General features: G+C 39.9%; 1 protein-coding gene across 3 annotated transcripts; it reads left to right on the top strand.

Annotated features, from left to right (window-relative positions):
- The first annotated feature begins 202 nt into the window (after positions 1 to 202).
- Positions 203 to 24,779, top strand: golga1 (golgin A1). Of its 3 annotated transcripts, XM_068734275.1 has the most exons (24): positions 203 to 374; positions 1,150 to 1,447; positions 3,818 to 3,908; positions 7,306 to 7,380; positions 8,634 to 8,731; positions 8,821 to 8,853; positions 10,467 to 10,595; positions 10,882 to 11,051; positions 11,314 to 11,425; positions 11,550 to 11,633; positions 12,168 to 12,293; positions 12,929 to 13,024; positions 13,778 to 13,873; positions 15,729 to 15,824; positions 16,388 to 16,528; positions 16,683 to 16,757; positions 17,036 to 17,125; positions 17,331 to 17,433; positions 18,066 to 18,226; positions 19,014 to 19,172; positions 19,811 to 19,870; positions 20,882 to 21,106; positions 21,281 to 21,367; positions 22,442 to 24,779. In XM_068734275.1, the coding sequence occupies exons 2-24, from the start codon at positions 1,319 to 1,321 to the stop codon at positions 22,520 to 22,522; spliced, it is 2,517 nt and encodes an 838-aa protein (XP_068590376.1). In that variant the 5' UTR covers positions 203 to 374; positions 1,150 to 1,318; the 3' UTR covers positions 22,523 to 24,779. The 3 variants fall into 3 exon arrangements, with proteins under 3 accessions (XP_068590376.1, XP_068590377.1, XP_068590378.1); XM_068734276.1 differs by lacking the exon at positions 7,306 to 7,380; XM_068734277.1 differs by lacking the exon at positions 10,467 to 10,595.
- The last annotated feature ends 1,032 nt before the right edge of the window (positions 24,780 to 25,811 follow it).

The raw sequence follows: 25,811 nt of genomic DNA, 5'->3' as shown, positions 1-25,811 counted from the left end.
CAGGCAGTTGATATTTGTTAAAAAATAAGCAGCTAAAATGTATTGTAGATTGTGTCCTTGCATCTGCATGACTGAAACTGCTATTACTGCTCGTGCCTGTAGGCGGCGCATGTTGGCTACGTTCCCCGATCTGCCCAATGAGCAGAGGCGCTGCCGTGACGTGTTCAGTCGTCTGTGTTGGGCTGATGACGTGTAGCTTACCCACTAGCAGCAGCAGCAGCTATCTTGTCAGACGAGACTGGAACGTTATGAGCGAGTTCAAATCGACTGTCACAACGATAGCTATTAATTGAGTGTAGACAGAAAAAAGGCGAACGTACAGCCATTGATAATTTGAAAACGCCACGGACTGATACTTTATCGAAGTTAATATGGTAAGAGAAAGGCGACTTCAGTGAACGAGCAAGCTAACGTCAGCTAGCATCGCCCTGTGGTGGTAACGTTAACTGTCATTGTTATGGCTAGTAGAGCTAGCTGGCTATCTATCTGTCAAAACATAGGCTGTCAGTGCATTAGTGCATCTCCCAGTGGGATGAACACTGACACGAGACATCAGACATAGCTTTGACTTTGCAGCAATCTGTGACCTAACGTCACAGATTGCACACATCAATCAGCACACATCAGCAATGCTAGAAGGTTGAGTTAGTTAGGATGCTTTGTAGCTCAGCACGGAAACAAATTAATATACAAACTGAAAATCTCTCCAATGCAATCATTTTTGATGAATTGCATTCTGATTCCATGATTATATTTCATGAGCCCCATGGAAAGCATATACTAAACTCATTAATCTGTTTCAGTTTGCATTACCTAAAAGCTACATTCAGACGGTTGACATGCTTTAAGTAACACAATTATTAGCCAAATATTGGAAAACAGAGAAACATTGAGTCTCCCGTGTCTACAGTGACATATCAGTTTGACATACACTGACTGTATAATGTATCCATTAGTAAAAGACAGATTCATTGCTAGAAGTAGCCTATAGAGTAGACAGACTAAACAACCACAACCTAAATGTTTGAGCATTTGTCTCTCATTAAGAAGCCTGTCTATTATGAGCAAAAACATTTTGTTTGTTGGTCTCAGTAGCTGCTGTTATCAATCTTGGCATTTTGATAACTGCCTCTTTTGTCTGTCCAACAGTAGCAGGATGGAGTCACCAGTACAAACTTGTTTTGAGTGGTGCTGCATGAGGTCGAGGCTCTGTTTCAAAGCTCAGAACAAGGAGCCATAAACTCCATGCAACGTGGGAAGTAACTTAGTCTACAGAAACTGCAAATTGCACTCAGAAAGACACACTGAAAGGACAGACATGTTTGCCAAGTTGAAGAAGAAGATCGCAGAGGAGGCGGCCACAGCACCTCGGAGTGGTGTTCGTATACCGCGCACCATCAGCAAGGAATCTATCACCTCAGTGGGGGCAGATTCAGGAGATGACTTTGTAAGTACATCGTGAAACCATCACCAGTCACTAGCCTAATGCTGGACAATTTTTGCATGTGCTTATCCAGATGGTTTGGTGCACAAATAAACCATTGTTTGCATTATAGCATTGGTTTTGTTTCACTACACTAAAACCTAGTGTAGTGAAACCTAAAAGTCTAAAGTGTCACACATTTGTAGACCAACAAACGGTGGGAAATAGGGAGAACTTTTATGAATTGAGAAAGTAGGAAAATCCATAAAAATCAATATTTGTAGGTCTTTTTGAAAGTAGTCGAGTAATTACTAAAATATAAATCCAAAAATAAGCAAGTAATGTTTATACTTGTTCTTGACTTGAGAATAAATTAAATGCCACTGAGGAGTTTCTTGACTATCAAATCAAACTGTTTCCAGTCTTTCAGCAGAACATCTTCGTATCCACCAGTGATGTGACTGTAGGGTTAAATCAGTTACTGGAATGGAATGTTCATTCATATATGGAAAAAAGATGAATCCTTATCAATTGATTTTACAGTATAATTGATAATCATGGATAAAAAGCAATTAAACAGCAGCAAAAAAAGTTTTATTTTCCAGTAGTCATGGTGAAAACAGTTTGACTGGTAATTTGATCACTTCTTTTGAGGAAGTCATTAAACGTCACAGTATTTTCTAAACTGGTCAGAGAATGAGAAAGTAGTTTTATTTTTCAACTTTGTTCACACATTGATTGCATTCCATTCGGTTCAGCCATAATGGAAAATAGATTGAAAAACAATAGTGATCAATACCATTTATCTGATTTAATTCTGGAAAGCCACAGAAAAGTTGATGAAGTTGAGGTCAGTGCTGTTGCTTGCTTTTGAAGTAGTCACCAGTCAGGCGGTTCTAGGTAACACGGCTTGGGTGTGACTGACATTGTATTGTGTTGATTGTATGTAGGCAGGATACTGTGTCGTCTTCAGGCCAACCAGTCGAACATGAAGCCCTGTTCATTCATTTCTGTTGTCACTCTCTCACGGCTCACTTAATCTGTGCGTTTCTTCTTTTTGTTCCTGACCTGCTCATTTGACCTGTTTCAGTGGGTTTCAGCTTTTGCAGTGATATTTTTAGGATGTTGTCTGTCTATTCCCATATGGTTATCAAGAGAAATGTTTTTCTCACAGCTTGTAAAGGAAACCCATATCTGTTGTAAAGCTCTGTTCTTTGGAGCAGGGTAGAAGCCAAACTCCTGAGGCTGTAGTCTCGTCTCAGTTGCACCCAGCTAAATTATTTAGTGAAGTCACTAAAGTAGCAATCCTGCCAGCTAACATGTGACATTGTGTTCCTGATACTAAGAATACTAAAGCCGCTTTTACACAAAGTTTCCGAAAAATAACTTGGATAACCTTACAGGCACCGTTAGTGATTTTCTCTGTCACACATGCACCATATTCAGTCATATTTCTCTCTCGCACCTTTTCACACATTCTATATTAAAGTCACTTATGTTTTTTTGACAACTGAAGTCACCGCTTCATGTGTTAAAGCTGCATTCTCTCTATTGTCCATCAGGGGGTGACTCCTCTGGTTGTATAGAAGTCTATGAGAAAATGACTCTACTTCTCTCTTGATTTATTACCTCAGTAAACATTGTAAACATGAGTTTATGGTCTCAATCTCTAGTTTCAAATCTTCAATACAGCATGATGTTCATTGAGTAAATTATGGTCCATTTAGAGTCAAACAGACCATAAAGCAGGGTAACACAGTGATTGACAGGTCGCTGCCGCTACCAGAGCTGTATCCGGCATCTCTACGTCACTCCTCAGTCCAGATATGGTCACTTTCATTCACTGGTTGAGAAAAATACCAAGATAATGATGGCCAAATTGCCGAACTCGAGGCTATAAAACATCAGTCCACAAACCAATGGGTGACGTCACAATGACTAGTCCACTTCTTTTATACAGTCTATGGGTTTACTGGCTGCCATTTTTTTTTTTCAAGGATGATGAAGTCATTCTCTGCCTCTGCTTGGCTAGAACTCGTTGTCTTCGTTGGTTGGGTTGGCTAGGATTAGGCATGAGGAGGTTTTGGTTAGGGTAAGAATAGAAATGATTGACTAGTCACTAGATCAGAAACCAGCCAGTTAATAGTTAAGAGAGCAATGCTACCTGCACTGAAAATAACAAGTTACCACTGAAATGCTTTGAACACACTTGATGATTTCTGACTGTGACAGAGGAACTTTAGAAGAATATATGCACTAAATAACCCCACTACGAACAGGATGAATGTTAAGTCCTACCTAATGATGTGTGTGTGTGTGTGTGTGTGTGTGTGTGTGTGTGTGTGTGTGTGTGTGTGTGTGTGTGTGTGTGTGTGTGTGTGTGTGTTTTTTCAGGCATCTGACGGCAGCAGCTCCAGAGACGACCTGCCCGCCCAGCTTCTCAGAAGGAATGATCAGATCCGGAAGCTGGAGGCCAAGCTCTCAGGTAGGACTGTCAGACTGAGGTTAAGCAGCTGTAGCTCTCAGTACTCAGGATCAGAGAAATGTGACCCAAGTGTAACTTGTACCTGTTAGCAATATATCCTATCATAACTTTTAGAGGATGAAATATCACAATTAAAATCAAATGGCCAATTCTGATTCACCAAGACTGAAGCATTAATCAAAAATGCCATTGCAGCATTGAAAATACTGTAAATACAATGATTTATTTGACCTGCAAATTATGTAATACATTATCAGTTAACAGCCCTGTGCCTTTTAAGGCAGCTGTGACCTCCAAGCTCACAATGTGCCTTATTTTCTAAAAACTATCAATTTTACTTTGTATGCCTCTTTTCTCTGTCACTCCCACAATAAATGAAAGCACTTAAGTTTATAACTACCAGACCATTAACTAATCGTTAAGCACCCATCTAGACAAACATTGCACTAGGGCTGCACCTAACGATTATCTTTTTGTCGATTAATGTAATGATTATCTTTTTACTGATTAATGTAACGATTATCTTAATGTCGATTAATGCAACGATTATCTTTTTACTGATTAATGTAACGATTATCTTTTTACTGATTAATGTAACAATTATCTTTTTACTGATTAATGTAACGATTATCTTTTTACTGATTAATGTAACGATTATCTTTTTACTGATTAATGTAACGATTATCTTTGTACTAGTGCTGGGCAACGATTCATTTTTTTTGCATTAATCTCATTGTTATGCGCAAAATTCAATAATGAATTCAAAAGTAGTATATTGCGCACTATTATTTTAAAAGTACTGCTATAGTACTGCTAAAGAAAAGTGCAATAACATTTGGTTTGCAAACACTTTAAACAAATAAGGTTATTTTTAACAGCAGTATTCTCTCTACACAGTAGCAGTTATATTTCTTCACTATCTGTGCTCAGTGTGCTGACTTTATTTGAAACGTTCCACTGCTGTGCAACATGAATAAAATGTGCCGCGCACGTTTCAGCAAAATGTCTGTCTTCTGTTTTCATGACAGTCGGAGCATGTGAATGCAGCTCCCACTGTTCATCAACATAATGCACTGTAACTCCGAGGTGATGATGGTTACCCAGCGATGTCCAGTAGTCTCCGGTGAGAGCAACAGCTGGTGCACGTTGTAACGCCGTCTCTTTTGTAGTCCTCTCCTTTTCATACAACTCGTGTATTCTTCTTGTGATGGTACATCTGGAGGGAGGCTCATACGTGCCGTCATTTGTTGCGATCCTAAGAACGTTCCTCAGACAGACATCTTCCACAATACTAATTGTCCTGCAGTTTGTATCCATCCACTTCTCTGTGGCATCTGTTAGCTTGTCTTGCTTTTGTTTATCTATACTTCTCCCACACGCTGCATCAACGTAGTCTGATGAAGCCTCCCTCCATCGTTGCCAGTGAGCAACGGACTTTCAAAATAATAATAAAACTGAGTTAATGCGCGATAAAATAATTGTCGCCGTTAATTAATTAATGCCTTAACGCCATAATAACAAGTTAACTTTCCCAGCCCTACTTTTTACTGATTAATGTAATGATTATCTTTATACTGATTAATGTAATGATTATCTTTTTGGCGATTAATGTAACGATTATCTTTTTGGCGATTAATGTAACGATTATCTTTTTGTCGATTAATGTAACGATTATCTTTATACTGATAAATGTAACGATTATCTTTTTACTGATTAATGTAACGATTATCTTTATACTGATTAATGTAATGATTATGTTTATACTGATTAATGTAACGATTATATTTCTGTTGATTAATGTAACGATTATCTTTTTGTCAATTAATGTAACGATTATCTTTTTGTCGATTAATGTAACGATTATCTTAATACTGATTAATGTAACGATTATGTTTATACCGATTAATGTAACGATTATGTTTATGTCGATTAATGTAACGATTATCTTTTTACTGATTAATCGTTATTATTGTAAACATTAATTCTTGATATTCCTATTTAATATTATATTACCCAAAATAAACATAAACTTGTCTGATTAATATTTCAATGTTTTATTCAATCATCTTCTCTTAAAAACAAAGAGATGTAACATGATAATACACCCTATTTGTCCTGGATTTCTGTGACATTTGAATCACTGTATGTCATAGCAACCCTTTCCCTGAACTGGAGAATGAATGAAAGCTTAAATGGTTATGACATGGATTTATTTCATCACTGGAGTAATATGCAGTTAAGACAATCAAATGTATTTTTGCATCAGTGTGGGGGCGTTGTTTACAGGCTGTAACAGCAGGCTGTAACGTTAGTTAAAGCTCTTTCCTCACTCATACATGTGCATTAAAGTAAACAGAAAATAGAAAACTGTGCTGTCTTGCTGCTGCTGCTGTCTTGACAAGGTGCTTCGGGATGCCGTCACTTTCGGAAATGTTCATGCGTAGCAGTTTTACTGCTGTGATAAGCCATTTCCAATTTGTAAAGTTTGCAGAGCACCACATTGTTGGGTCTCTGTCTAGAACACCTCCACACTTAAAAGGATCCCTGGCGAGGTTTTTTAGCTGCAGCTTGTTCTCCGGTAGAATCCTTGTTTCCACTGGGCACAGCCCTTCTTGAAATGCTCCGCCGCATGTTATGCATATTGTTGTGTTTTGGTAATCGATTAATTCATCAATGTATTGCACCAGCCCTACATTGCACTCATAACAGGCAAAATATTGGCTAAAACAGTGGTCTTGGTAGTGAAACTTGATTGCCTCTTGTCTATGAGAGAGACTGTTGTGTACAGTAAATGCCTTTGAATCAGTCCTGAAGTTCATCTTCAGTGATTTGACCTTTGCCTGACTACAAACACTTCATACTACACACTCCTCAGTTTGTTAACATTCTGTGTCTTTTGTAAGAGATCCAGATTCTAATCTGAAATGAGTCAATTTCCAATAAAATGTCTCACAGTGAATATTCTGTTTAAATCTTTGCCTGGTGACGTATTTTCAATGGGACAGGATCCTGTTTTTTCCTCTTCTACTAGTGTAATAGCCCCTCCTTCTTTTGGGTGTCTTATGTGGCTTTTCACCCTTAGAAAAGGTTAAAGGTCGCACATTCTCATGCAGCCTTTTTAACCAGTATGGTTTTCTCAGATAAGAAAATCATTAATAGTTTTACCTTCCATTATTTCTCAATCATGTTTTCCCTTTTGCTTTCTCCCTTTCCTTTTGTTCACTTTCTGTCCTGCCTCCTCTCTTTACCGTCATCTGCCGGTTCCTCCTTTTTCTTGTGTTTTGTGTGTGTGGTTGTGCGTTGGTGTGTGTGTGTGTGTGTGTGTGTGTGTGTGTGTGTGCGCGCGCGCGTATGTACTGTTGATACCCCATCCCATCACCCTACTTCCCAACACTAGACTACGCTGAGCAGCTGCGAATTATGCAGAAGACCCAGGAGAAGCTTGAAATTGCATTAGAAAAGCATCAGGATTGTACGTACCTCTACTCTTCTCCCAATTAGCTTCCTTTCTCTCATCTGTCTGTCCGCTGTAATAACCATCACCTGGCGTATCATCACTTTCTCCCATGAAGATGATTTTTTTATGTCAGAAGCTAATATCATGGGCTTTAGAGGTTTGCTTTGGGAGCACTGAATGCTTCCTCCTTTCTATCTAGAAATCCACCCTCAAATCTCTTGCACTGGTAGTTTTTGAGCACATTGAATTCAGAGTTATGTATGCATTGTCTGTTACTTTGTTGGTGTACTCACTTTCTCTCAATTTGCCCACAAACTACTTTAGGTAGATTTCCTACAATGCATGGTTACTCCTCCCGAAGACTTGATTGGCCTGGTGCTTCCAAGTGGACGTACGCGTATCAGAAACATAGACTGTATGATACAAATATAGCTCACTAGCTACCCTAGCTATGGTTGTGGACGTTAAGACAATGATTGCAGCCACATGTCTTATAGCCGTGTTGCATTCTGGTCTGTTGGGCTTAGTGGAGAAACAGTATATCTGCCATCATGTATTTTTGATCGTTCAGAAATAGGAATTATCATAGTTCCTACAGAAAACTGCTCACAACAAGGTCAATGGATTATCTTGATTAACCAGGTCATGGTTTCTTGAAGGAGACATTGCTGTTGAGCTTTTCAGATGTATTTTTGGGCGCTTTTGAGCATCACAAGCCAAGTGCCATCTAGTCACATTTTATCGGAGAGAAGGAAGAAGGCTAATACCTCCCAAACTAGGGAACTCACACCAAGACAATCTAGATTGATAAATGGCACTACAGGTAAGAGAAACAAAATGTATTTTTGATTTGGGCTCAACAGTCTCTTAAAAAGCTTAGTTTATGGTAAATATACTGATTATTAAGGTTTATTCTCCAGTATCAAGAGTAGTTAAATCTTCAGTTTGTTGTTGGTTCTATCTGGTACTGAACTATTGTGAGTTGTAATGAGATGTAGACTGAAGGGTGGATTTTTTTCTCACACAGATATTGCAGTGTTAGCTTTGAGAAACAGTTTCTTCAGTTTTTGTTAGACGCCATGCATTGCTTGTCTCTGCCTGTCTTTGGCTTTGGGATGAACACACTTCTTAATTTGACTCTTAACCTTTCACAGCTACTAACAGCGCCACTGTCTGTGCTATTTATTATTTCTGTTCTCTCTAGTTGCATACAAACCTCTGTATGGTTTCCATCTTCCCTTTTTTTCTTTCTCACTTTCACTGCTCAGCATCCATCAAGAAACTTCAAGACCAGAATGAGTCTCACCAGGCCAGCAGAGCCAAAATGGCAGAGGGGATGGCTTTGGCACTGGAAAAGAAGGATCAGGTAAATGCTCTGTCTCACTAGTTTACAGTCCTGATTTGTGTCTTGTTTACTTATTTCTTATTATTCTTATTTCGGTCCTTTACCTGCAGGAATGGATGGAGAAGATGACTGACGTGGAAAAGGTAAGTCCTTAAATATCATTGATGACTTTCAAATAATAAGCTGTTTATGGTGAGATTGGAGAGCCTAAAATGTGACTGTTTTTGACAACTAAAACAAACCTTTTCTACCAAAATTAGCACATATATGCAGTTTTTTAAACACGTGAAAACCTGCTAAAAATACTTGAAACACTCCTGTCCCATTGCCAGTAGACGAGTATGATTGTCTGTTTCTTTTCTGGCGTGTCATGTTTCGATCTTGTGATCGTGCTGGAAAACAGGGTTAGTAAACAGTGAAGACGTTACAGTGTTTTTTAAATTTTTATATCTCAGTCACTGTTTCAAGCTCTCAAACCAGAGCTGCTGATTGTCGGACTAACATGATGAATTGTATTTTGTTTCTGTCAAGTATAATAAGTTTAATATGATCAGTGAGGTAAAATTCTTGTTGTCTGATCGGAGTCTGGTAGCTTTGAGTAGAGCATATGATTGTATGTTTTGTATGTTAATGAATTACGATAATTGTCCAACGCGCATCACATAGAGAAAAGGGACAAAAATTTGCAAATTTACCAGGGTTTCATGGAGTCAAAAAATATCTGTGACTCCTGCAGACTCATTTGTGCTGGGAATGAATGCCAATTGGTACCTTTCCCACTGGGGACCAGAGCCAGATGTTAGTGGGTAGTTTTTGTCCAGTGGCAAAGGATCAAGGAGTTCAAAAACAGTGCAAGATCCAAATGGTGCTCTCACACTTAACCTGTTTGATGGGGCTCAGTTGAACTTGCAGTTACTGTATGGAAGTCTGGTGCAGACTAAACCACCAGATTGAGATCCCCTGAAAAGAAGGGCCTCCATCTGGATCCAGTCAAACTTGTGCAGTTTGGTTGTGGTGTGAAAGCAAAGCAGACCAGCCACAGGATTTAAGGGTAGTAATCTATGAACAGATTCTCCATTCATAATCAAAACAGATTCTGCGTTCTTAGGTAGTTCTGGTTTCCGTTTGTAGTCAGAGTAGTATTGACCACATTGGAGCAGGCTTTGGTTGAATGCAGGTAAACAGTCTGTGTGTAGAGCAAAAGAGATTGAACGCATTGGTCGATATTTAATCTGGGAACCCACGAGCTGTCGATGATTTCACTTTTTGTTGGTTTGAAATCAGCTTGTAAAGTTGTCAAGTTGCTAATTCGACTGTAAACAATAAGCAGCACACGATATCGGCTGGTACCACCGGAACCCTGGAAATATAGTGTGTGATTTTTAGCATGAATTTAAAAGCAATCCACTGATTGTGAAAGGTTTGTAAAGCCATCTCCTGATCGAGGTTAAGTGACATATAACCTATATTTCTGCAAGATCATCTGACAACCATGGCGTCCCGTATGTCACCATATGATTGCAGTGACGTTCCCTGACATGTCAGAAGGTGAAAAGCAGTAAAACTCTCTAAGTGTGTTTTGCTTGTGTCCTACTCTGTCTATTTAAACTAAGTAAAACAAGTGACCAAAGCTAAAGGGACACATTGCCATATTTTTGTGTGAAAACACACTTGGTTGGTTTCTCTAAGCCTGCTCATGTCCTGAACGTGGCCAATGCATGTGTACGTTCATGGTATGACTGTTGTGTTTGTTTAGGAGAAGGCTTCCCTTTCAGCTCGGGTAGAGGAGGTGATGGAGCAAAGCTTAGCCCTCTTCCAGAAAAGGGATGACCTGGATGAGCTGGAGGGCTTTCAGCAGCAGGAGCTGGCTAAAGTTAAACATATGGTGCGTACATATGGAGTTGGATGGTTGGATTTGCAGCATTAGTTAAAAACTGTTTCGCAGTTTTCAACCATCCATTTGTTATTTTGTGATTAAATAGAAAATTGAAGGTGGAAAGGATCTGCTGTCATTGAAAGAACTAAGCTTTGGAGTAAGTGCATTCTGCGAGCCTCGGGCAGGATAGGCCAATGTTTGAGAAGCACTTAGTTTGTTCAGGTGTGATTTGGGTTCATAGAAGTTGAGTGCATGGTATGCTTTTTTGAGTACGATTAACTTTCCCATTCATCAGTTGCTGAAGAAGGAGGAGCAGCTGAGCCAGCGGGATCTGGAGCTCCAACAAAAGGAGGCTGAAGTTCAGTCGGCAAAGAAAGGGCTGTTGGAGGCTCGAGGGAAACTCCAGACTCTGGAGCAGCAGCATGAGGAGAGCTGCAGTCTCAACTCTGAGCTTGAGATAGAGCGGTAAGAACGAATGCTCTTTTCAAAACATTTATTTTGGTCTGTTGGTCAAGTTTCTCAATCAGATGTGCTCTAGATGTGCTATAGTTATAGTTTCCTAGACACATCTGTTTTGTCCCCAGCAGTTACATTGCCGATTTGCCTGTTAACTTTAAAGTTCAATTCACACCCTTTTCTAGAAATTATATGTTTCCATTTGTTGTTGAACTATGATTTTTGTGAGAAAACACCAGAAGACGATGTGCATGTCACTGAATCTGTACAGAGAGGAACTGCTGCTGCTCAGAGAGGAGGCAGACCAGAAGATCAGTGAGCTGGAGGGGCGATGCCAGGAGCTGCAGTCAGTCATCCAGCAGGTCTCTGAAGACTTCCAGAAGGTCAGTCCTCAACACAAGCTGCTACTACTTCTTTACTGAAGTTATCTACCCTATTCTTTCATGAAGCACTTTTCATGGCAGCTATCTGTGAGTCAAGTGAGTTTGTGAAATGTTTGTGTTTCAGTCACAGAGTATGGTGTCGACTTTAGAGAAGTCCCTCCAGGAATTACAGACTGAACACGACACCCTGAAGTTGCAGCAACAAAAGGTCAGAACAGAGCCCAATAGACTCTCCATCTGTGTGTATAGTGTAAGATGCAAATGATGCATACTTTTTGACAACAAGCCTAGAATGAACCACTACATTGTGAATGATTTGTCTTTGAGAGAGTCAGGAAACGGCACAAGTTAGGGCTGTCACTTTGAGTGACTTCAAGTTCAAATTTAAGACTAGGGATGTCCCGATCCGATCTCAAAGATCAGTATTGGGGCCGATCAAAGCATTTTTTAACTGATCGGCTTGACTATCATGAACAGCTTTCTCACTTTTGAATTCTCATGGACATTTTGGTATGTAAATAGACTACTATACTATACTACTGTACTATATGCCAGAGTACAGGATATTTGTAATATTATGGTGTTTTATGGTGTTTATTATGGTCAGGTTGAGAAGAGTCTCATCATTCTTTTGTGAAGAAAACAGGCTTTTGGACTCACAATATTAACAATTCAGGTTTTAAAATTGACTAAAGAAAAGTTAGATGGAAGCCCGTTTCATGTCTTCTCTTGACATCATTAGGCTGCTGTAACAGAGGTGGACAAGGAGCGCTTGTTAATGGACCTTCAGAAGAAAGTGACGTCTCTGGAGAGACGGCTCCAGGGGAACCTGAGCCAGGACGAGCATCTACAGGAGCTTCTCCATGAGGTGAAGAACATCTAGAACAGGGCTCAATGCAGGAACCTATCAGCTTATTTCATGTGGCAGACGTTGAAAGATTCCTTCTACTCTGTAATGTATATAAGATGTATGTATATACAGTAGTATGTACATACCAAATTAGTACCTGTCCTACATTCAGTCTTTTAAGCTATTTGAGACCAATTATCCATTTCTCAACAATTATCTATCAATGAAATTAAATAAATTAAACGCAGGATGAAGTTAAAAGTCCCGTCTGTCATTGCTTGTATTAATGTTTATGTAATGATGGAAAATTAGCATTGTGTTATATTGGGGCAACTGATAGTAATATAATTGATTGGACCCATTACTGCTGTGTTTACAAACAGAATTAGTGTCAACACACATTTATCATTATCAGAAAATATTCATAACCTGATTAAGTTCTTGTCTGTGTTTTTTTAATTTATTTTTTATTCAAAGAATGGTCAAGCTCTTTATAGAAGTTTCTAATACATTTTGTTGATCATGTTGTGCATTCAAACTAATAGATGTTCAGCTTACCTTAAGTATATATTTCATTATGATTATGTCCCTGTTCTAGGGAATAATATAGAAACCAAACCACCTATTAATCAGTCCAGTTGTTGTCTCTTCAGATGTCCAGCCTGGAGCAAAGTCTGGAAGAGAGCCGAGCAGAGCTGCTGGAGGTTCGGACAAACCACGCTGATACTGTCAGCTCTCTGGAAAATCAGGTAACCTGCAGCATCTGCTCACTGAACCCAGACCTCTGGTAAAGACCCTGAATCTATTGCCACCAAGTCTGTAAACCCATGATTATAAACATGTGTCTTCTCTCTGTTTCTGCCTGGACCCTATCTTCCCATGATTTTGAGTTTAACTGACTAATGGACACAAGACACCTTCATTTAAGTTCCACTGACAGGCTCAGATTGTTATTTTAAGTGTCTGACTACATTATTGAAAGAACCCTACAGAGAAAGAGAATGTTTTTCTTTTCTATTCGCTTGATCCTGTTTGTTATTGTGTCTAACCAAGGCTAGGCTAAAATCTTGAGAGGGCAAATCTTAGAAAACGTTGGAAACACAAGTGCCAGCCAGGCAGAGGTTGTGATGTTGGTGTATGGAAAGCATAGCTTTGTGTTATCTGACAGATTTTACAATGTCATGGCTGAATATTTAGATGAGTTCAACAACGTGGATGAGATCCCGTATTTATTTGAGCAAGAGTATATGGATGTGGAGCTCCTACACACACACACACACACACACACACACACACACACACACACACACACACACACACACACACACACACATAAATTGTGTTGCCCTTTAGTCACATAGACACAAACACATGGAAATAGGGTCAGGGTTGAAAAATGACCCTTTAAGTTGAATGATAATGGCTGTAATATTTACTCATTGTGCTGTCTCAACAAAGGTTAAAAATCTGTGTGTCAGCTGTGTGTTTTTTGTCTGATCTAGGTATCCAGAATGAGCTGCAGCATTACTGAGCTGCAGACCCTTCTCCGACACAAAGACGACTCCTCCAGAGCCTACAAAGAAAGAACAGACACACAAGTAAGCAATCAGACACAGAATAACAGATACTGGTATTGTTGTGTGCCCCTAATTAACTTATTGTTGACTGATGACAGCTGACAACAGTGAAACATTAGGCAATGGTCAGAGCATTCTGGCTGGGCTAACTTCTAATATGTACAGTTGTGGTCAAAAGTTTACATACACTTGTAAAGAACATAATGTCATGGCTCTCTTGAGTTTCCAGTTATTTCTACAACTCTGATTTTTCTCTGATAGAGTGATTGGAACAGATACTTCTTTGTCACAAAAAACATTCATGAAGTTTGGTTCTTTCATGACTTTATTATGGGTTAACAGAAAAAGTGATCAAATCTGCTGGGTCAAAAATATACATATAGCAGTGCTAATATTTGGTTACATGTCCCTTGGCCATTTTCACTTCAATTAGGCGCTTTTGGTAGCCATCCACAAGCTTCTGGCAAGCTTCTCGTTGAATCTTTGACCACTCCTCTTGACAGAATTGGTGCAGTTCAGTTAAATTTGATGGCTTTCTGACATGGACTTGTTTCTTCAGCATTGTCCACATGTTCTCAATGGGATTTTAAGTCAGGACTTTGGGAAGGCCATTCTAAAACCCTAATTCTAGCCTGATTTAGCCATTCCATTACCACTTTTGATGTGTGTTTGGGGTCATTGTCCTGTTGGAACACCCAACTGCGCCCAAGACCCAACCTTCGGGCTGATGATTTTAGGTTATCTTGAAGAATTTGAAGGTAATCCTCCTTCTTCATTATCCCATTTACTCTCTGTAAAGCACCAGTTCCATTGGCAGCAAAACAGCCCCACAGCATAATACTACCACCACTGTGCTTGACGGTAGGCATGGTGTTCTTGGGGTTAAAGGCCTCACCTTTTCTCCTCCAAACATATTGCTGGGCATTGTGGCCAAACAGCTCGATTTTTTTTTCGTCTGACCACAGAACTTTCCTCCAGAAGGTCTTATCTTTGTCCATGTGATCAGCAGCAAACTTCAGTCGAGCCTTAAGGTGCCGCTTTTGGAGCAAGGGCTTCCTTCTTGCACGGCAGCCTCTCAGTCCATGGAGATGCAAAACACGCTTGACTGTGGACACTGACACCTGTGTTCCAGCAGCTTCTAATTCTTGGCAGATCTGCTTTTTGGTGGTTCTCGGTTGACTCTTCACCCTCCTGACCAATTTTCTCTCAGCAGCAGGTGATAGCTTGCGTTTTCTTCCTGATCATGGCAGTGACAAAACAGTGCCGTGCACTTTATACTTACAAACAATTGTTTGCACTGTTGCTCTTGGGACCTGCAGCTGCTTTGAAATGGCTCCAAGTGACTTTCCTGACTTGTTCAAGTCAATGATTCGCTTTTTCAGATCCACGCTGAGCTCCTTTGACTTTCCCATTGTAGCGTTTGTGGGCGTTTGTATCCAATGAGCCCTATTTCAATGGCCTCAGAGAAGTCACCAGCTGTAGTCACTCATAATCACTCACAAGAAGTTAAGAGGCCATGCTATGAAGCTCATTTCATTGACACAACTTTCTAAGTCACCAAAATTGCTAATTCATGTTGCTGTATGTATATTTTTGACCCAGCAGATTTTGTCACTTTTTCTGTTAACCCATAATAAAGTCATGAAAGAACCAAACTTCATGAATGTTTTTTTGTGACAAAGAAGTATCTGTTCCAATCACTCTATCAGAGAAAACTCAGAGTTGTAGAAATAACTGGAAACTCAAGAGAGCCATGACATTATGTTCTTTACAAGTGTATGTAAACTTTTGACCACAACTGTATGTTATACTAATACGTCTGATTCCTCACCTTAATCCCTGATAAATGGATGTCTGATGATACTTTCTGTTTCAGATAGCTAATTTGGAGCAGAATGTGCTAGAGAGTGGTGAGAGACTGAAGAGTGCAGAGCATCAGATCACAGAGAAACAGCAGCATGTGGATAAACTGGTGAGTACCACAACAGCCAAGAGACAGAAATGGGCTTGATATTTCCCAAAGTGGCTGTTAGAGTAGACGGACTTATCACAGACCCGTCTAAGCACTAAGCACTTTCCTCTATCAATTACTGTACAGAAGTACAGTGTAAAAATACATATTTGATTTACAAATTTGCACAAATTAGTGAATTGAAATCAAAATAATATATTGTCATTACTTAACAAAAGTATTACTACAGTTTACTTTGGTGTCATCTATTGATAATATCAAGAATGACACTGTTGCAGTACACTCTATAATGTTTTTTTATTGTATCTATTCGTTACAGGTTTTTACAGTATGATGAGTTTTTTATCCTTAAACACAGTTGGTGTCGGTTATGAAGAATTGTGGTTCGGATCCAGGAAATTTGAAAATATTCAAAGCAAACTTGATGGTAGATGTAGATATTTCTCTACTGACAATATGTCCTTTTTGAGAGGAACATATTCATTTAAATCTGGTTGAAAGGGAGTTAATGTGGGTTTTTGTAAACATAGGGTTAACTCTGCATTGGTATGTGTTTTGTTCAGCAAGCAGAGTGGAGTGCAGAGAAGGCGTTTCTGGATCAGCAGGTGTGTTTGTTACAGCAGCAGAGTCAGGAGAAGGCCAGCCGCCTGGAGGAAAGCATCACCTCTTTACAGACAGAAAGACAGAGGCTGCATGACAGAATGGTATGTTCTGCTTCTCATTTTTGATTTATAACACTCTGCAGTGGTCATGCTGTTACACTTAGAGATGTCGGTGTATATATAAATATATGCGTTGCAGTGAAGAGAGGGCACTGTTGGCTCTATGATGATACTCTCCCTTGTTCTTGTGTTCTAGGCTGATCTGGATAAGCAGAGGGACGAGGTAACCTCCTCTCTCAACCAGCGGACAGAAGAGCTGGAACAGAACAGGGTGAGATCAACTACAACAACACACTGTTTCTGTGTTTTTTTTTTGAATGCACATATTCACATGACCTTGCATATTTTCACTAGTAGTAGTTTTCACATATTGTGATACAGCTTCACTGACAGTTATTCCAGAGCCAAATCTTATACTTTGCACAGGACATTAACCAAAATTGACAGAACCTCTAGTAAATATAGAGGTCTCTCAAATAAAGGTATGTTTGATAACGGAAAGCAGAGTGTATGTGTAGTTCTCCTGTCTCTTGGTCTTGGTTCCCTCAGGCGGAGCTGAACAGTCGGCAGACAGTGAGCACGGAAATTGCCAAAGCTCTAGAAGAAACCAGACGACAGAAGGAGGAGCTTCAAACACAGGTCTGTAGGCAAACATTCACTATGATAGAGAGAGAACAGCCAACATGTGGTCCTCTGGGTCAGCTGCAAACACTAGTAACCGTTCTTTGATCACCCACAGGTTATAAGACGATGTAAAAGAAATTCAGAGCTCTGTGTCGTTCTGTGTGTGAGTGTGGAAGCATGGGCTGTGTAATGGAAAGTGTTTGCCTTTGCTTGTTGTCAGGTTGGCGAGCTGACCACATCTCTACAGACCTCACAGCAGGAACTGTCCACGGTCACTGAGAAGCTCGCACTGAGAGGGGAAGACGTCAACACACTCCAGAATGGTACACACACATACACACTTTAAATCCTTTAGAAATATTGGCACCTGAAGTTCTTGTGCTTTCATTTTGTAATCAATTTGTATTTCTTCTTTATGTAACAGTAGTTGTTTGTTTTTTAAAATGGTGGACTTAAGTCTAACTAAATATCAGCTTAACATTTCTTACTCATTCGATGGTATTAAATTGTATGTTGCATTTATTTAAAATTCCTTTTTGTTGGAGGCCTTAGTGAGCAGATTCCATGTAAATAGGCATTTCATTCTAATTATATGATTGAAAGAATAGAACAGAAAGTACATATGTCTGCTATTAATATCTTTGATCTAAAAATAGTGGGAGTGGAATTAGCAAATCAAACGGCAAAACCTCTCAAAAGTGGACTTAACAGCAATTAAAAAACATTGCTACAACAATGAGTTAGCTCTATTAGGTTTCCTGTTGCTCTGCATATTTTGTAAGTATAAAAGAGGTCTAATATTTAATATTTTGGATTGTGAATTTTTGAAATAATCACAACACAAATGTTGTAACTTGTTCATAAGGTAGTTCATTTGTGGTTGTATAATTTTTGTCTCAAACAGTTTTGTGTGTGTGTGTGTGTGTGTGTGTGTGTGTGTGTGTGCGCGTTGCAGAGGTGCAGTGTCAGCAGGCATCACTGGTGCAGCTGCAGGAGGAAGTGGAGCAGCAGCGAGCCCAGCTCGAGCAGATGGAGCTGGACAAAGACTCCCAGCTGATCAGCCTGAGGGAGGAGCTGCTCAGCCAGACACAGAAGCTAGATAGCTGCCAGGCGCGGGTTAGCATTCACACACACGTCAGAAATACCTACATGTAGGGCTTGGCTATATGGCTTATAAATATTATCTATATTAGAAGGCTATGCCGTGATACGCAATCTACATCTCAATTTTCATGTTTTCTCTTTAATAACATAACTGTTTGATATAACCCGTTGATACGTATGATCATACCAGCATGATCCTTCTAGCAAACTAATCTGAACACTAATTAAGTGTTCAGATTAGTAATTAGTAACCTCAGATTAATAACTAATCTGAGGTAGTGTACCATCATTTTGAAGTCTGATTGCTTTTTGGAAATGTATTCTTTAGTATTTATTAGATATATAATTATTCACACAATTGAAATTCAATTTAACTTTGAAATACAGTTTGCAGGCAGTTTTTATTTATATTCTTTTCGAATCATCATTAATTGTATTAATTATTTGATATGTATTCATTTAGTTAAATGTATTTATTAGTGACAGACTGACTGTCCTTCACACATAAAAAAACACATCCAGGGAAGACCAGTATTCCATTGGGAGCTCAAACTTAAGACTTAAGTTTGACCTTAAAATGATTTGTGATAATATATGATAATATTGTTTTTCATTTGTCGTTTGTGTTGTGCTACCAATGTTTTGGCTGTAATTACTTCTTATGCATTTATTTATTCTCTGTGTGCCACCATCAGTTTGCTCTTATCTTGTTAACATACTGATCTCCTGCTACAGCTTCTCCAAAGAGGAAAGTGCCCTTAATGGAACATGAATTAACGGCCATGTATGTGTTGCTCAGATCTCATACCTGGAGGTTGAGGTGGAAACCTTGACAGAACAGCTCCACAGCCCTGAAGTGTGTGAGGAGGATCAGAATGGCAGTGTGACGGTGGATGATCTGGATCACATTCAGAGGGTCAACAGAGAGCTCGAGCAGCAGCTCTCCGACAAGAACAGGGTCAGTAAAGAGTAGCTGTACTCTTCAATGTGTTACAGAATGGAATCAGACCTCCCTTCTCACCTCTTCTATTGTTTTGACTTTTTCAGTAACCACTGTGTAGCATTACACTCACAGCACAGCACAAGCCTGCTCTCTCCTTTTCTCTGGACAGGAAATTAAGATATCAGCACATTACAACAACCAGTGAGTCAGTGTTAAGGACTGGGTATCTGGTAATAGCGATGTGCTTTCCTATGCAGTGACAAGTGTGTGAAGATGAAGCATTCATTTATTTAATTTGTCCTCATTTAATGGCTGGCTAGTTAGCATGCAAACATTAGCTTGCTAATTCCTCCACGTTTTCATGCTAACGTTAAAAAATGTCTAAACAGCGGGCTGGTGGCCAGCGGCAGCGTTGGGTCCCTCCTCCCTGTCGCTAGAAGAGCAGAGTGCCACTGTGGAGACAGAGGTGCTGGGCTTTGTGAATTGCTACCGTCCGTTTTCAAAGCTGGCGCCTGCTCTCCTTCTGTGAAGTTGTCTCCCAGCAGTGGGGAGTGAGTTAACGGGACTGCTGGTGTAATTCTTGTCTCAATTGTGGTCTGATAAACAGCTACATACGATCAGCACACATAAAACACACTGACATTGTTTTGCAGACCATCAAGCAGCTGCAGCAGAGACTGGCAGAACTGAAAAGGACGCTACAGAAGGAACTGGTGAGTTTTCCTTTGCTCCGACAATATGTCTGCAAACTGAGCATTTCTTGATAAGGGAGCTAGTCCACCCTGTTCTTGTTTAAATTAGCTGCCCATCACTATGAGCAACCAAGAGTCATCAGTTAACATGTTCACTCGTTAAACCAAAACACGGGACACCATTGAATGTTGTGTCTTCTGTTTGCGATGCAGACTGAACAAAGTTTACTTTGTGGTCATTAGTTTGCCCTATTTAGAGCAACTAATGATTTATTTCACTACACAGTTATTTAATTGGATTTATTCTGTGGGACCACTGCAGCTCCTAGACAATGTCTTTACGCTGGTTCATTCTAGATGTACCCATGTAAACTAATTGGGCTTTTCACCCAGGACGCGGCCGTCTATTTTCTAGATAACACACCGATGATTTACAATATATATATATATATATGATCTTATTCTGATAATTGGTCAAATTTACTTCCCTCTCCTCTCTCCCTGCTGTTTTCCCCCAATTTTCAAGTCCAACAAAAACCGGACTGAACTGTGTAGGAGTGGAAAGTCCAGGCTAAAGTTGTGTACTGTGAAAGAGGCAAAAGAACCCGCTTGGAGACTAGATTCTCTGGTCTAATGAAACCAAGCTTTAATTGTTTGGCCTGAATTCGAAGCGTCGGGTCTGGAGGAAACCAGGCACCGCTCACCATCTGTACAATACCATCCCAACAGAGCATAGTCATGCTGTGGGGGAGGGGTTCAGCGGCATGGGTGACAGGGTAGACAGAGGAATGTACATAGAGATCCTTAATGAAAACCTGGTCCAGAGAGCTCAGGTCTTGAACATCTGTGAAGGTCCTTGAGTGGCCTAGCCAGAGCCCAGACTTGAACCCAACCGATCTAAACTCTCGTTTTCACTTTGTTGCTTCGGGGTATTGAGTGTAGGTTGATGAGGGAAAACATGAACTTAAAGGATTTTAGCACAAGGCTGCAACACATACACTGTACAAGTGTTTCCTTCTCTGTTCTCAATAGAAGCTAAAGCCTGAGCCAGAAGTTGAAGGGAAGGAGAAGTTTCCAGAAAGCCGAGCAGAAAAACAAGAGAGGGTTTGTCCTGACCCGCTGCCAGCATCTACCTTGAGCCCCCCGACCTCCAACACGACGGTGACCAACACCTCAGACCTCAACGACTCACGAGAAATAAACTTTGAGTATCTCAAGCACGTCGTACTCAAATTTATGTCATCCAGAGAGGCTGAGGTAAGTCCTCAGTGCCCATTTTTCAAATGCCTTCAATTCAACACCTGAGTAGGCTAAAGTGAATAAATAAACATTTTGTGTGCAGCTCTGTAGGTCTGCCTGGCTTTTACTGACTAAATGACTGACCCTGGTTCTGTTACAAACCCAGCCTGAATCTGTGTCTTGCTCTGTCAGGCATTCCAGCTAATACGAGCTGTATCTGTGCTGCTAAACTTCACTCGGGAGGAAGAGGACATGTTGAAAGAAACTCTGGAGTACAAGGTTGGTATTCAGTCTGCAGCTTCAAGCACTTCATTTCAGGTTCAGGCCGACCACTGCTAAATGCGTCAGTAGAAAACTATAGAGCTCTAAACCATCTAAGCAGAGATAACAATAAATAAGAAAACTTGATCTAAAGGAGAATAAATATTTGAAAGCAATACAGAATGCCTGAGTGCCTGATTTTGTTATATCCCGTTAGATTTTTTTGATTTTTAATTGTCACCTGCATTTTTTTTTTAATATATGTAAACAAAGATGTTTTTCCCCATAATTTGATGGAGAACAAATGTTATGCTCAAAATTTGATCGGGGAGGACCCCCAGCCCCCCCCGCCTAAACCAAACACAAGAGGTTTGTAGTACTTTGCCAGGTGTTTGTTTGTTTGTTTGTCTACTGTAGTAGTTGAGATTAAAATGAAGGCAGTCTGAAGGTGGGTGTGGTCCGAACAAGGGTGCTAGAAGTAGTGGGGTGGGAGCTACCTCAGGCCTTTACACACGGAACGTGACGCATGAAAACTTGAATATGAAATACTTGCCGACAAATATTTAGCATCAAAACTATTCATACCAGCGGGGATGCAAATTTGCAAAAGTTGCAACACACTGTTTCAATAATAGGTTTCGATAGATTGGTGCATGCAGAGGACCAACTAGCAGAATCCTATTGACTGTCTGAGCTAAACTTTTAGCATAAAGCTACTGTAAGATATTTTTTTTAATTTACTTTTAGTGAAATGCTCTCAGTGAATGGGAGTTCCCTTTGGAATACACTCACGCAGTGTATATGTCTAGGGCTTTTATTATGAAAGGTAAGAACGGTGCTGCTGTTGTCGAGGTTGAACGGACTGAGACACTTTGCCGTGTTGGTTTGGACCTCTGAGCCTCCCTGCTGTTGTTCACTATAATGTACGTATTGAATGTGTCCGTTTCTCACAACGTCATTGGTTGACGCTTTTAATCACTGTGCAAATGCTCAACCTCTTTCAGAAGGAGAAATTATGGCTCTGTATCGTCGTGTAATATTTTAACTGTTTGAAAGTATTTTTACCTGGTGACTGCTATGTTTGTGTTCTAGATGTCCTGGTTTGGATCCAAGCCTTCTCCAAAGGGTACCATCCGCCCTTCAGTCTCAGGCGCCTCGACTCAGTGGAGCTGATGAGCAGCAGGAAGAGCTGAAGTGGTGGAGATAAGGGAACCACAGCTTGCTCTGTGTGGGAAGGACTGGGGTTTTTTGTTCTGTGGGGACAGAGAGGGGCTGCACAGTATGTTCATAATCAGATGATGATTTTTAAATGACATTATTTCCTTGTCAGTGGTTCAGGCAGACTTTTGGCCATATGTTATAGAGGGTAAACTGATGCACATCATTCATACCGGAATTTTAAGAGTCTAATTTTTCTTCCCTGACATATGTCACAGATATAATGTTTTCAATTCTGTGAAAACTGCAAAAAGTGAGTTAGTCAGAAAATGAGATGCAGCATATGAAAGAAATAACAGACTGACTCAACTGTTTTCTTAGGAGCTGCCTCATTTCTACCCAGATTCAAAATACACAAGTCACATCTGTTTTTGTTGGAACAAGACAACAACATTACTTGATACGACTCTCTTCACTGGACAGATGGTGCAGCTTTGATAGCTTGTTACCTGGTTAATCTTTATATTAAATTACAGAGGGCTTCTTAATGAAAATGACTGGTACAGGTTACCACAGCTGGTTTGGTTTCAGTGTCAGTGAGACTCTAATAGAACATGCCAAATGGACATAAATGGTTCACATTTGTGTCAAAGGATCTAAACTGGTCTGGATTTAGAGTTTGAAACCTGTGGAAGTCTTTGTGATAGCATTGGAAGGAATATGTGTATTGACTATGTTCTGATGGCCAAGTAATGCAGTTAATATAAGACTACTTTACAAAGCTCCTAGCACAATCAAGGGAATCCATTCCCAGTTGGATTTTATGTCCAACAGCAGCCCGAAATTCAAGAATTTTCTTGAGAAATTAGAGCTCTGACATTTTACCATTTGTGATTAATGATAAGTCGTGATTAATTGTGTTGAATTTTAAATCATCAAAAGTAGGTTGGGGGTGTACGTTTTAACGAAAGTTCCTTGGTTTTATTTCTCTTTAAAATGACATTTTCACCAAATTTCTTTACACTGTGGTTCCACTTGTTTTTTCAAAGCGACTTTTGTCGTCCCATCAGCGCAAGACGCATTAACTGTCAAGTCTGTACGCTCCGAGACCGGATCTTGCTCTCATTGGGATCTGATCAGCCAGACCAGATGCAGAGGTGTCATTTAATGAACAAAACAACTGGGGAATTCTATAGTGAAGAATTTCTAAGAAATGAAAAGCGTTTATCACTGAATTGGCATTAGCTTTGTTAGCGGCTGTCTTCTTAATACTGTATGTAGGAAGCGTAAGCAGCAAAAATAATGTGGGACTTTTATTGTGAAGAATTTATAGGAAATGCAATGTATTTATCAACGGTTTATTTGCCGCTGCTTTGACCATGAAAGATATTCTGTCAGGCAGGTTACATTGAAGTGTCAAGTTTGGACACACTCATGCGGACACTACTGAGTTGTGATCTGGCGAATCCGAACACAAGAGTCGCATTAAAAAGACTGAAATCCCCAGTAGATGGTCTGAGCTATGGTCTGGTTCAGATTGTTTAGGCTCATACAAGTATTGTAGTATAATATATACAGAGTTAAAAAGTCTGTTGACACTATGTTGGAATATTATAAGGATCCCTTTAATTTGGTTCATAAAGAGTTGGGTCCAAGGAACTTATTACAGTGTAATAATAAATGTGTCCGTACTCTCTGGTAGACAAAGTGCAGTATGCATGGTGACCTATCAGCCAACATTTTGAAATCAGCCATGCTGTTGGTCAACAGCTCATTTAAATGGGTTGCAAAAAAAAAAAGTGCTTGGCCATTGAACTCGTACTATAACGAGTTGAGGCTCCCAGCAGATGTTCCTCACCAGTCTTCCCTCTGTCCTCTGGGTTGTCAGACCCTAATTTAACCATGGTCCCAACCTAAACCACCTGTGGGGTAGTGAATATGGAGCTTGGAAGTGCTGCTCTGAAGGCTCAGGTCAGGGTAAAAATTTCTGATACTGGAGGAACGAAAATGGCTGCCACGGCTGATGCTATCTGTACGCACAGACTGTCCTTTAAAACCAATATGAACGATTTAGACTATGGTTGCCCATTTGGATAATATAACAATGTGATAATGACAATTTACGTGACAATGTAAATGATGACTGGAGAAAATGCTCTACCTTTACCTGCCTTTGCTAATGTAAATGAAAGTACATTCCACATGTCTATTTATATAGAGAAATATGTACATACTGTATGCATTGAGAACTTTATAAATCAGTGGATGTAAATGGTTTGATGTGACCAGTTTTCAGTATTTATCATTATCATAATCATAGACCAAAACCCATATGTGTTTCTGCCCCCCCCCATCACTATCATGCTTCCTCAGTGTGATGTCAGTCACTCGATCAGTCACAAACAAACCTGTTTGGACATCAGTGGGAAGCCCAGGGAATCTGCATGTTGGCTGTTAAACGGCACTGTTGAATCCTACAGTAGCCTGGTCAGTCTTTTATAAGTCTCTTTATTTCTAAAAGCCACAGGATTATGAACTATTTCCAGTTACATGCATACAATATGAAGCAGAAATGCAGAGCATCTTATCAGTCGCAGAAGCAAAAACTGTATTTTAGGTCAGATTGTTGTTTTTCTGCCATTTTAAGTTGTATCTGCTGAATACATTATCTGTATATTAGAATGCAGGAGTACACCTTTAAATGCAGAACTGTCATCATCTTGTGTTACTAATGACAGTTAGTAGACGGATGTAGTCGCCCAGACTCTGCTGGGTAATATAATATCTCCATGAGAAGCAAAAGAAACCATGAATGCACTGTCTTTTACTTTTTATGATTTAAACAATATCCTCCACTACAAGGGTTTCCTTTTCCAATATTTAATAATAATAAACCTGAAATGATAAAATCACTCATCCTGTCTTCAAATCCTGCATATTTGGTGGTAATGGTAAGTGGACTGTACTTGTGTTTCTCTTTTCTAGTCTTCTGACCACTCAAAGCTCTTTAACACTACATGTCATCATTCACCCATTCATACACTGATGACAGGAGCTACCATGCAAGGTGACACCTGCCCATCAGGATTCTAACTAACATTCACACCACGACTGTCGCTCAGTCGCTCGATCGATCCCCGGCTCCACTCGTCCATGTGTCCTAGGACACAATGCTCCCATAGCTGTGCCTACGGTGTGTGAATGTAAATGTTAGTTAGTTCTGATGGGCAGGTGTCACCTTGCATGGTAGCTCCTGTCATCAGTGTATGAATGGGTGAATGATGACATGTAGTGTTAAAGAGCT

The sequence above is a fragment of the Cebidichthys violaceus genome, unplaced genomic scaffold (assembly GCF_023349555.1).
Source record: "Cebidichthys violaceus isolate CVI_PGR_0920_01 unplaced genomic scaffold, fCebVio1.0.p SCAF_62, whole genome shotgun sequence".
NCBI lineage: Eukaryota > Metazoa > Chordata > Actinopteri > Perciformes > Stichaeidae > Cebidichthys > Cebidichthys violaceus.
The sequence above is the reverse complement of the archived record's forward strand: the minus strand, read 5'-3'. Positions and strand labels throughout refer to the sequence as shown.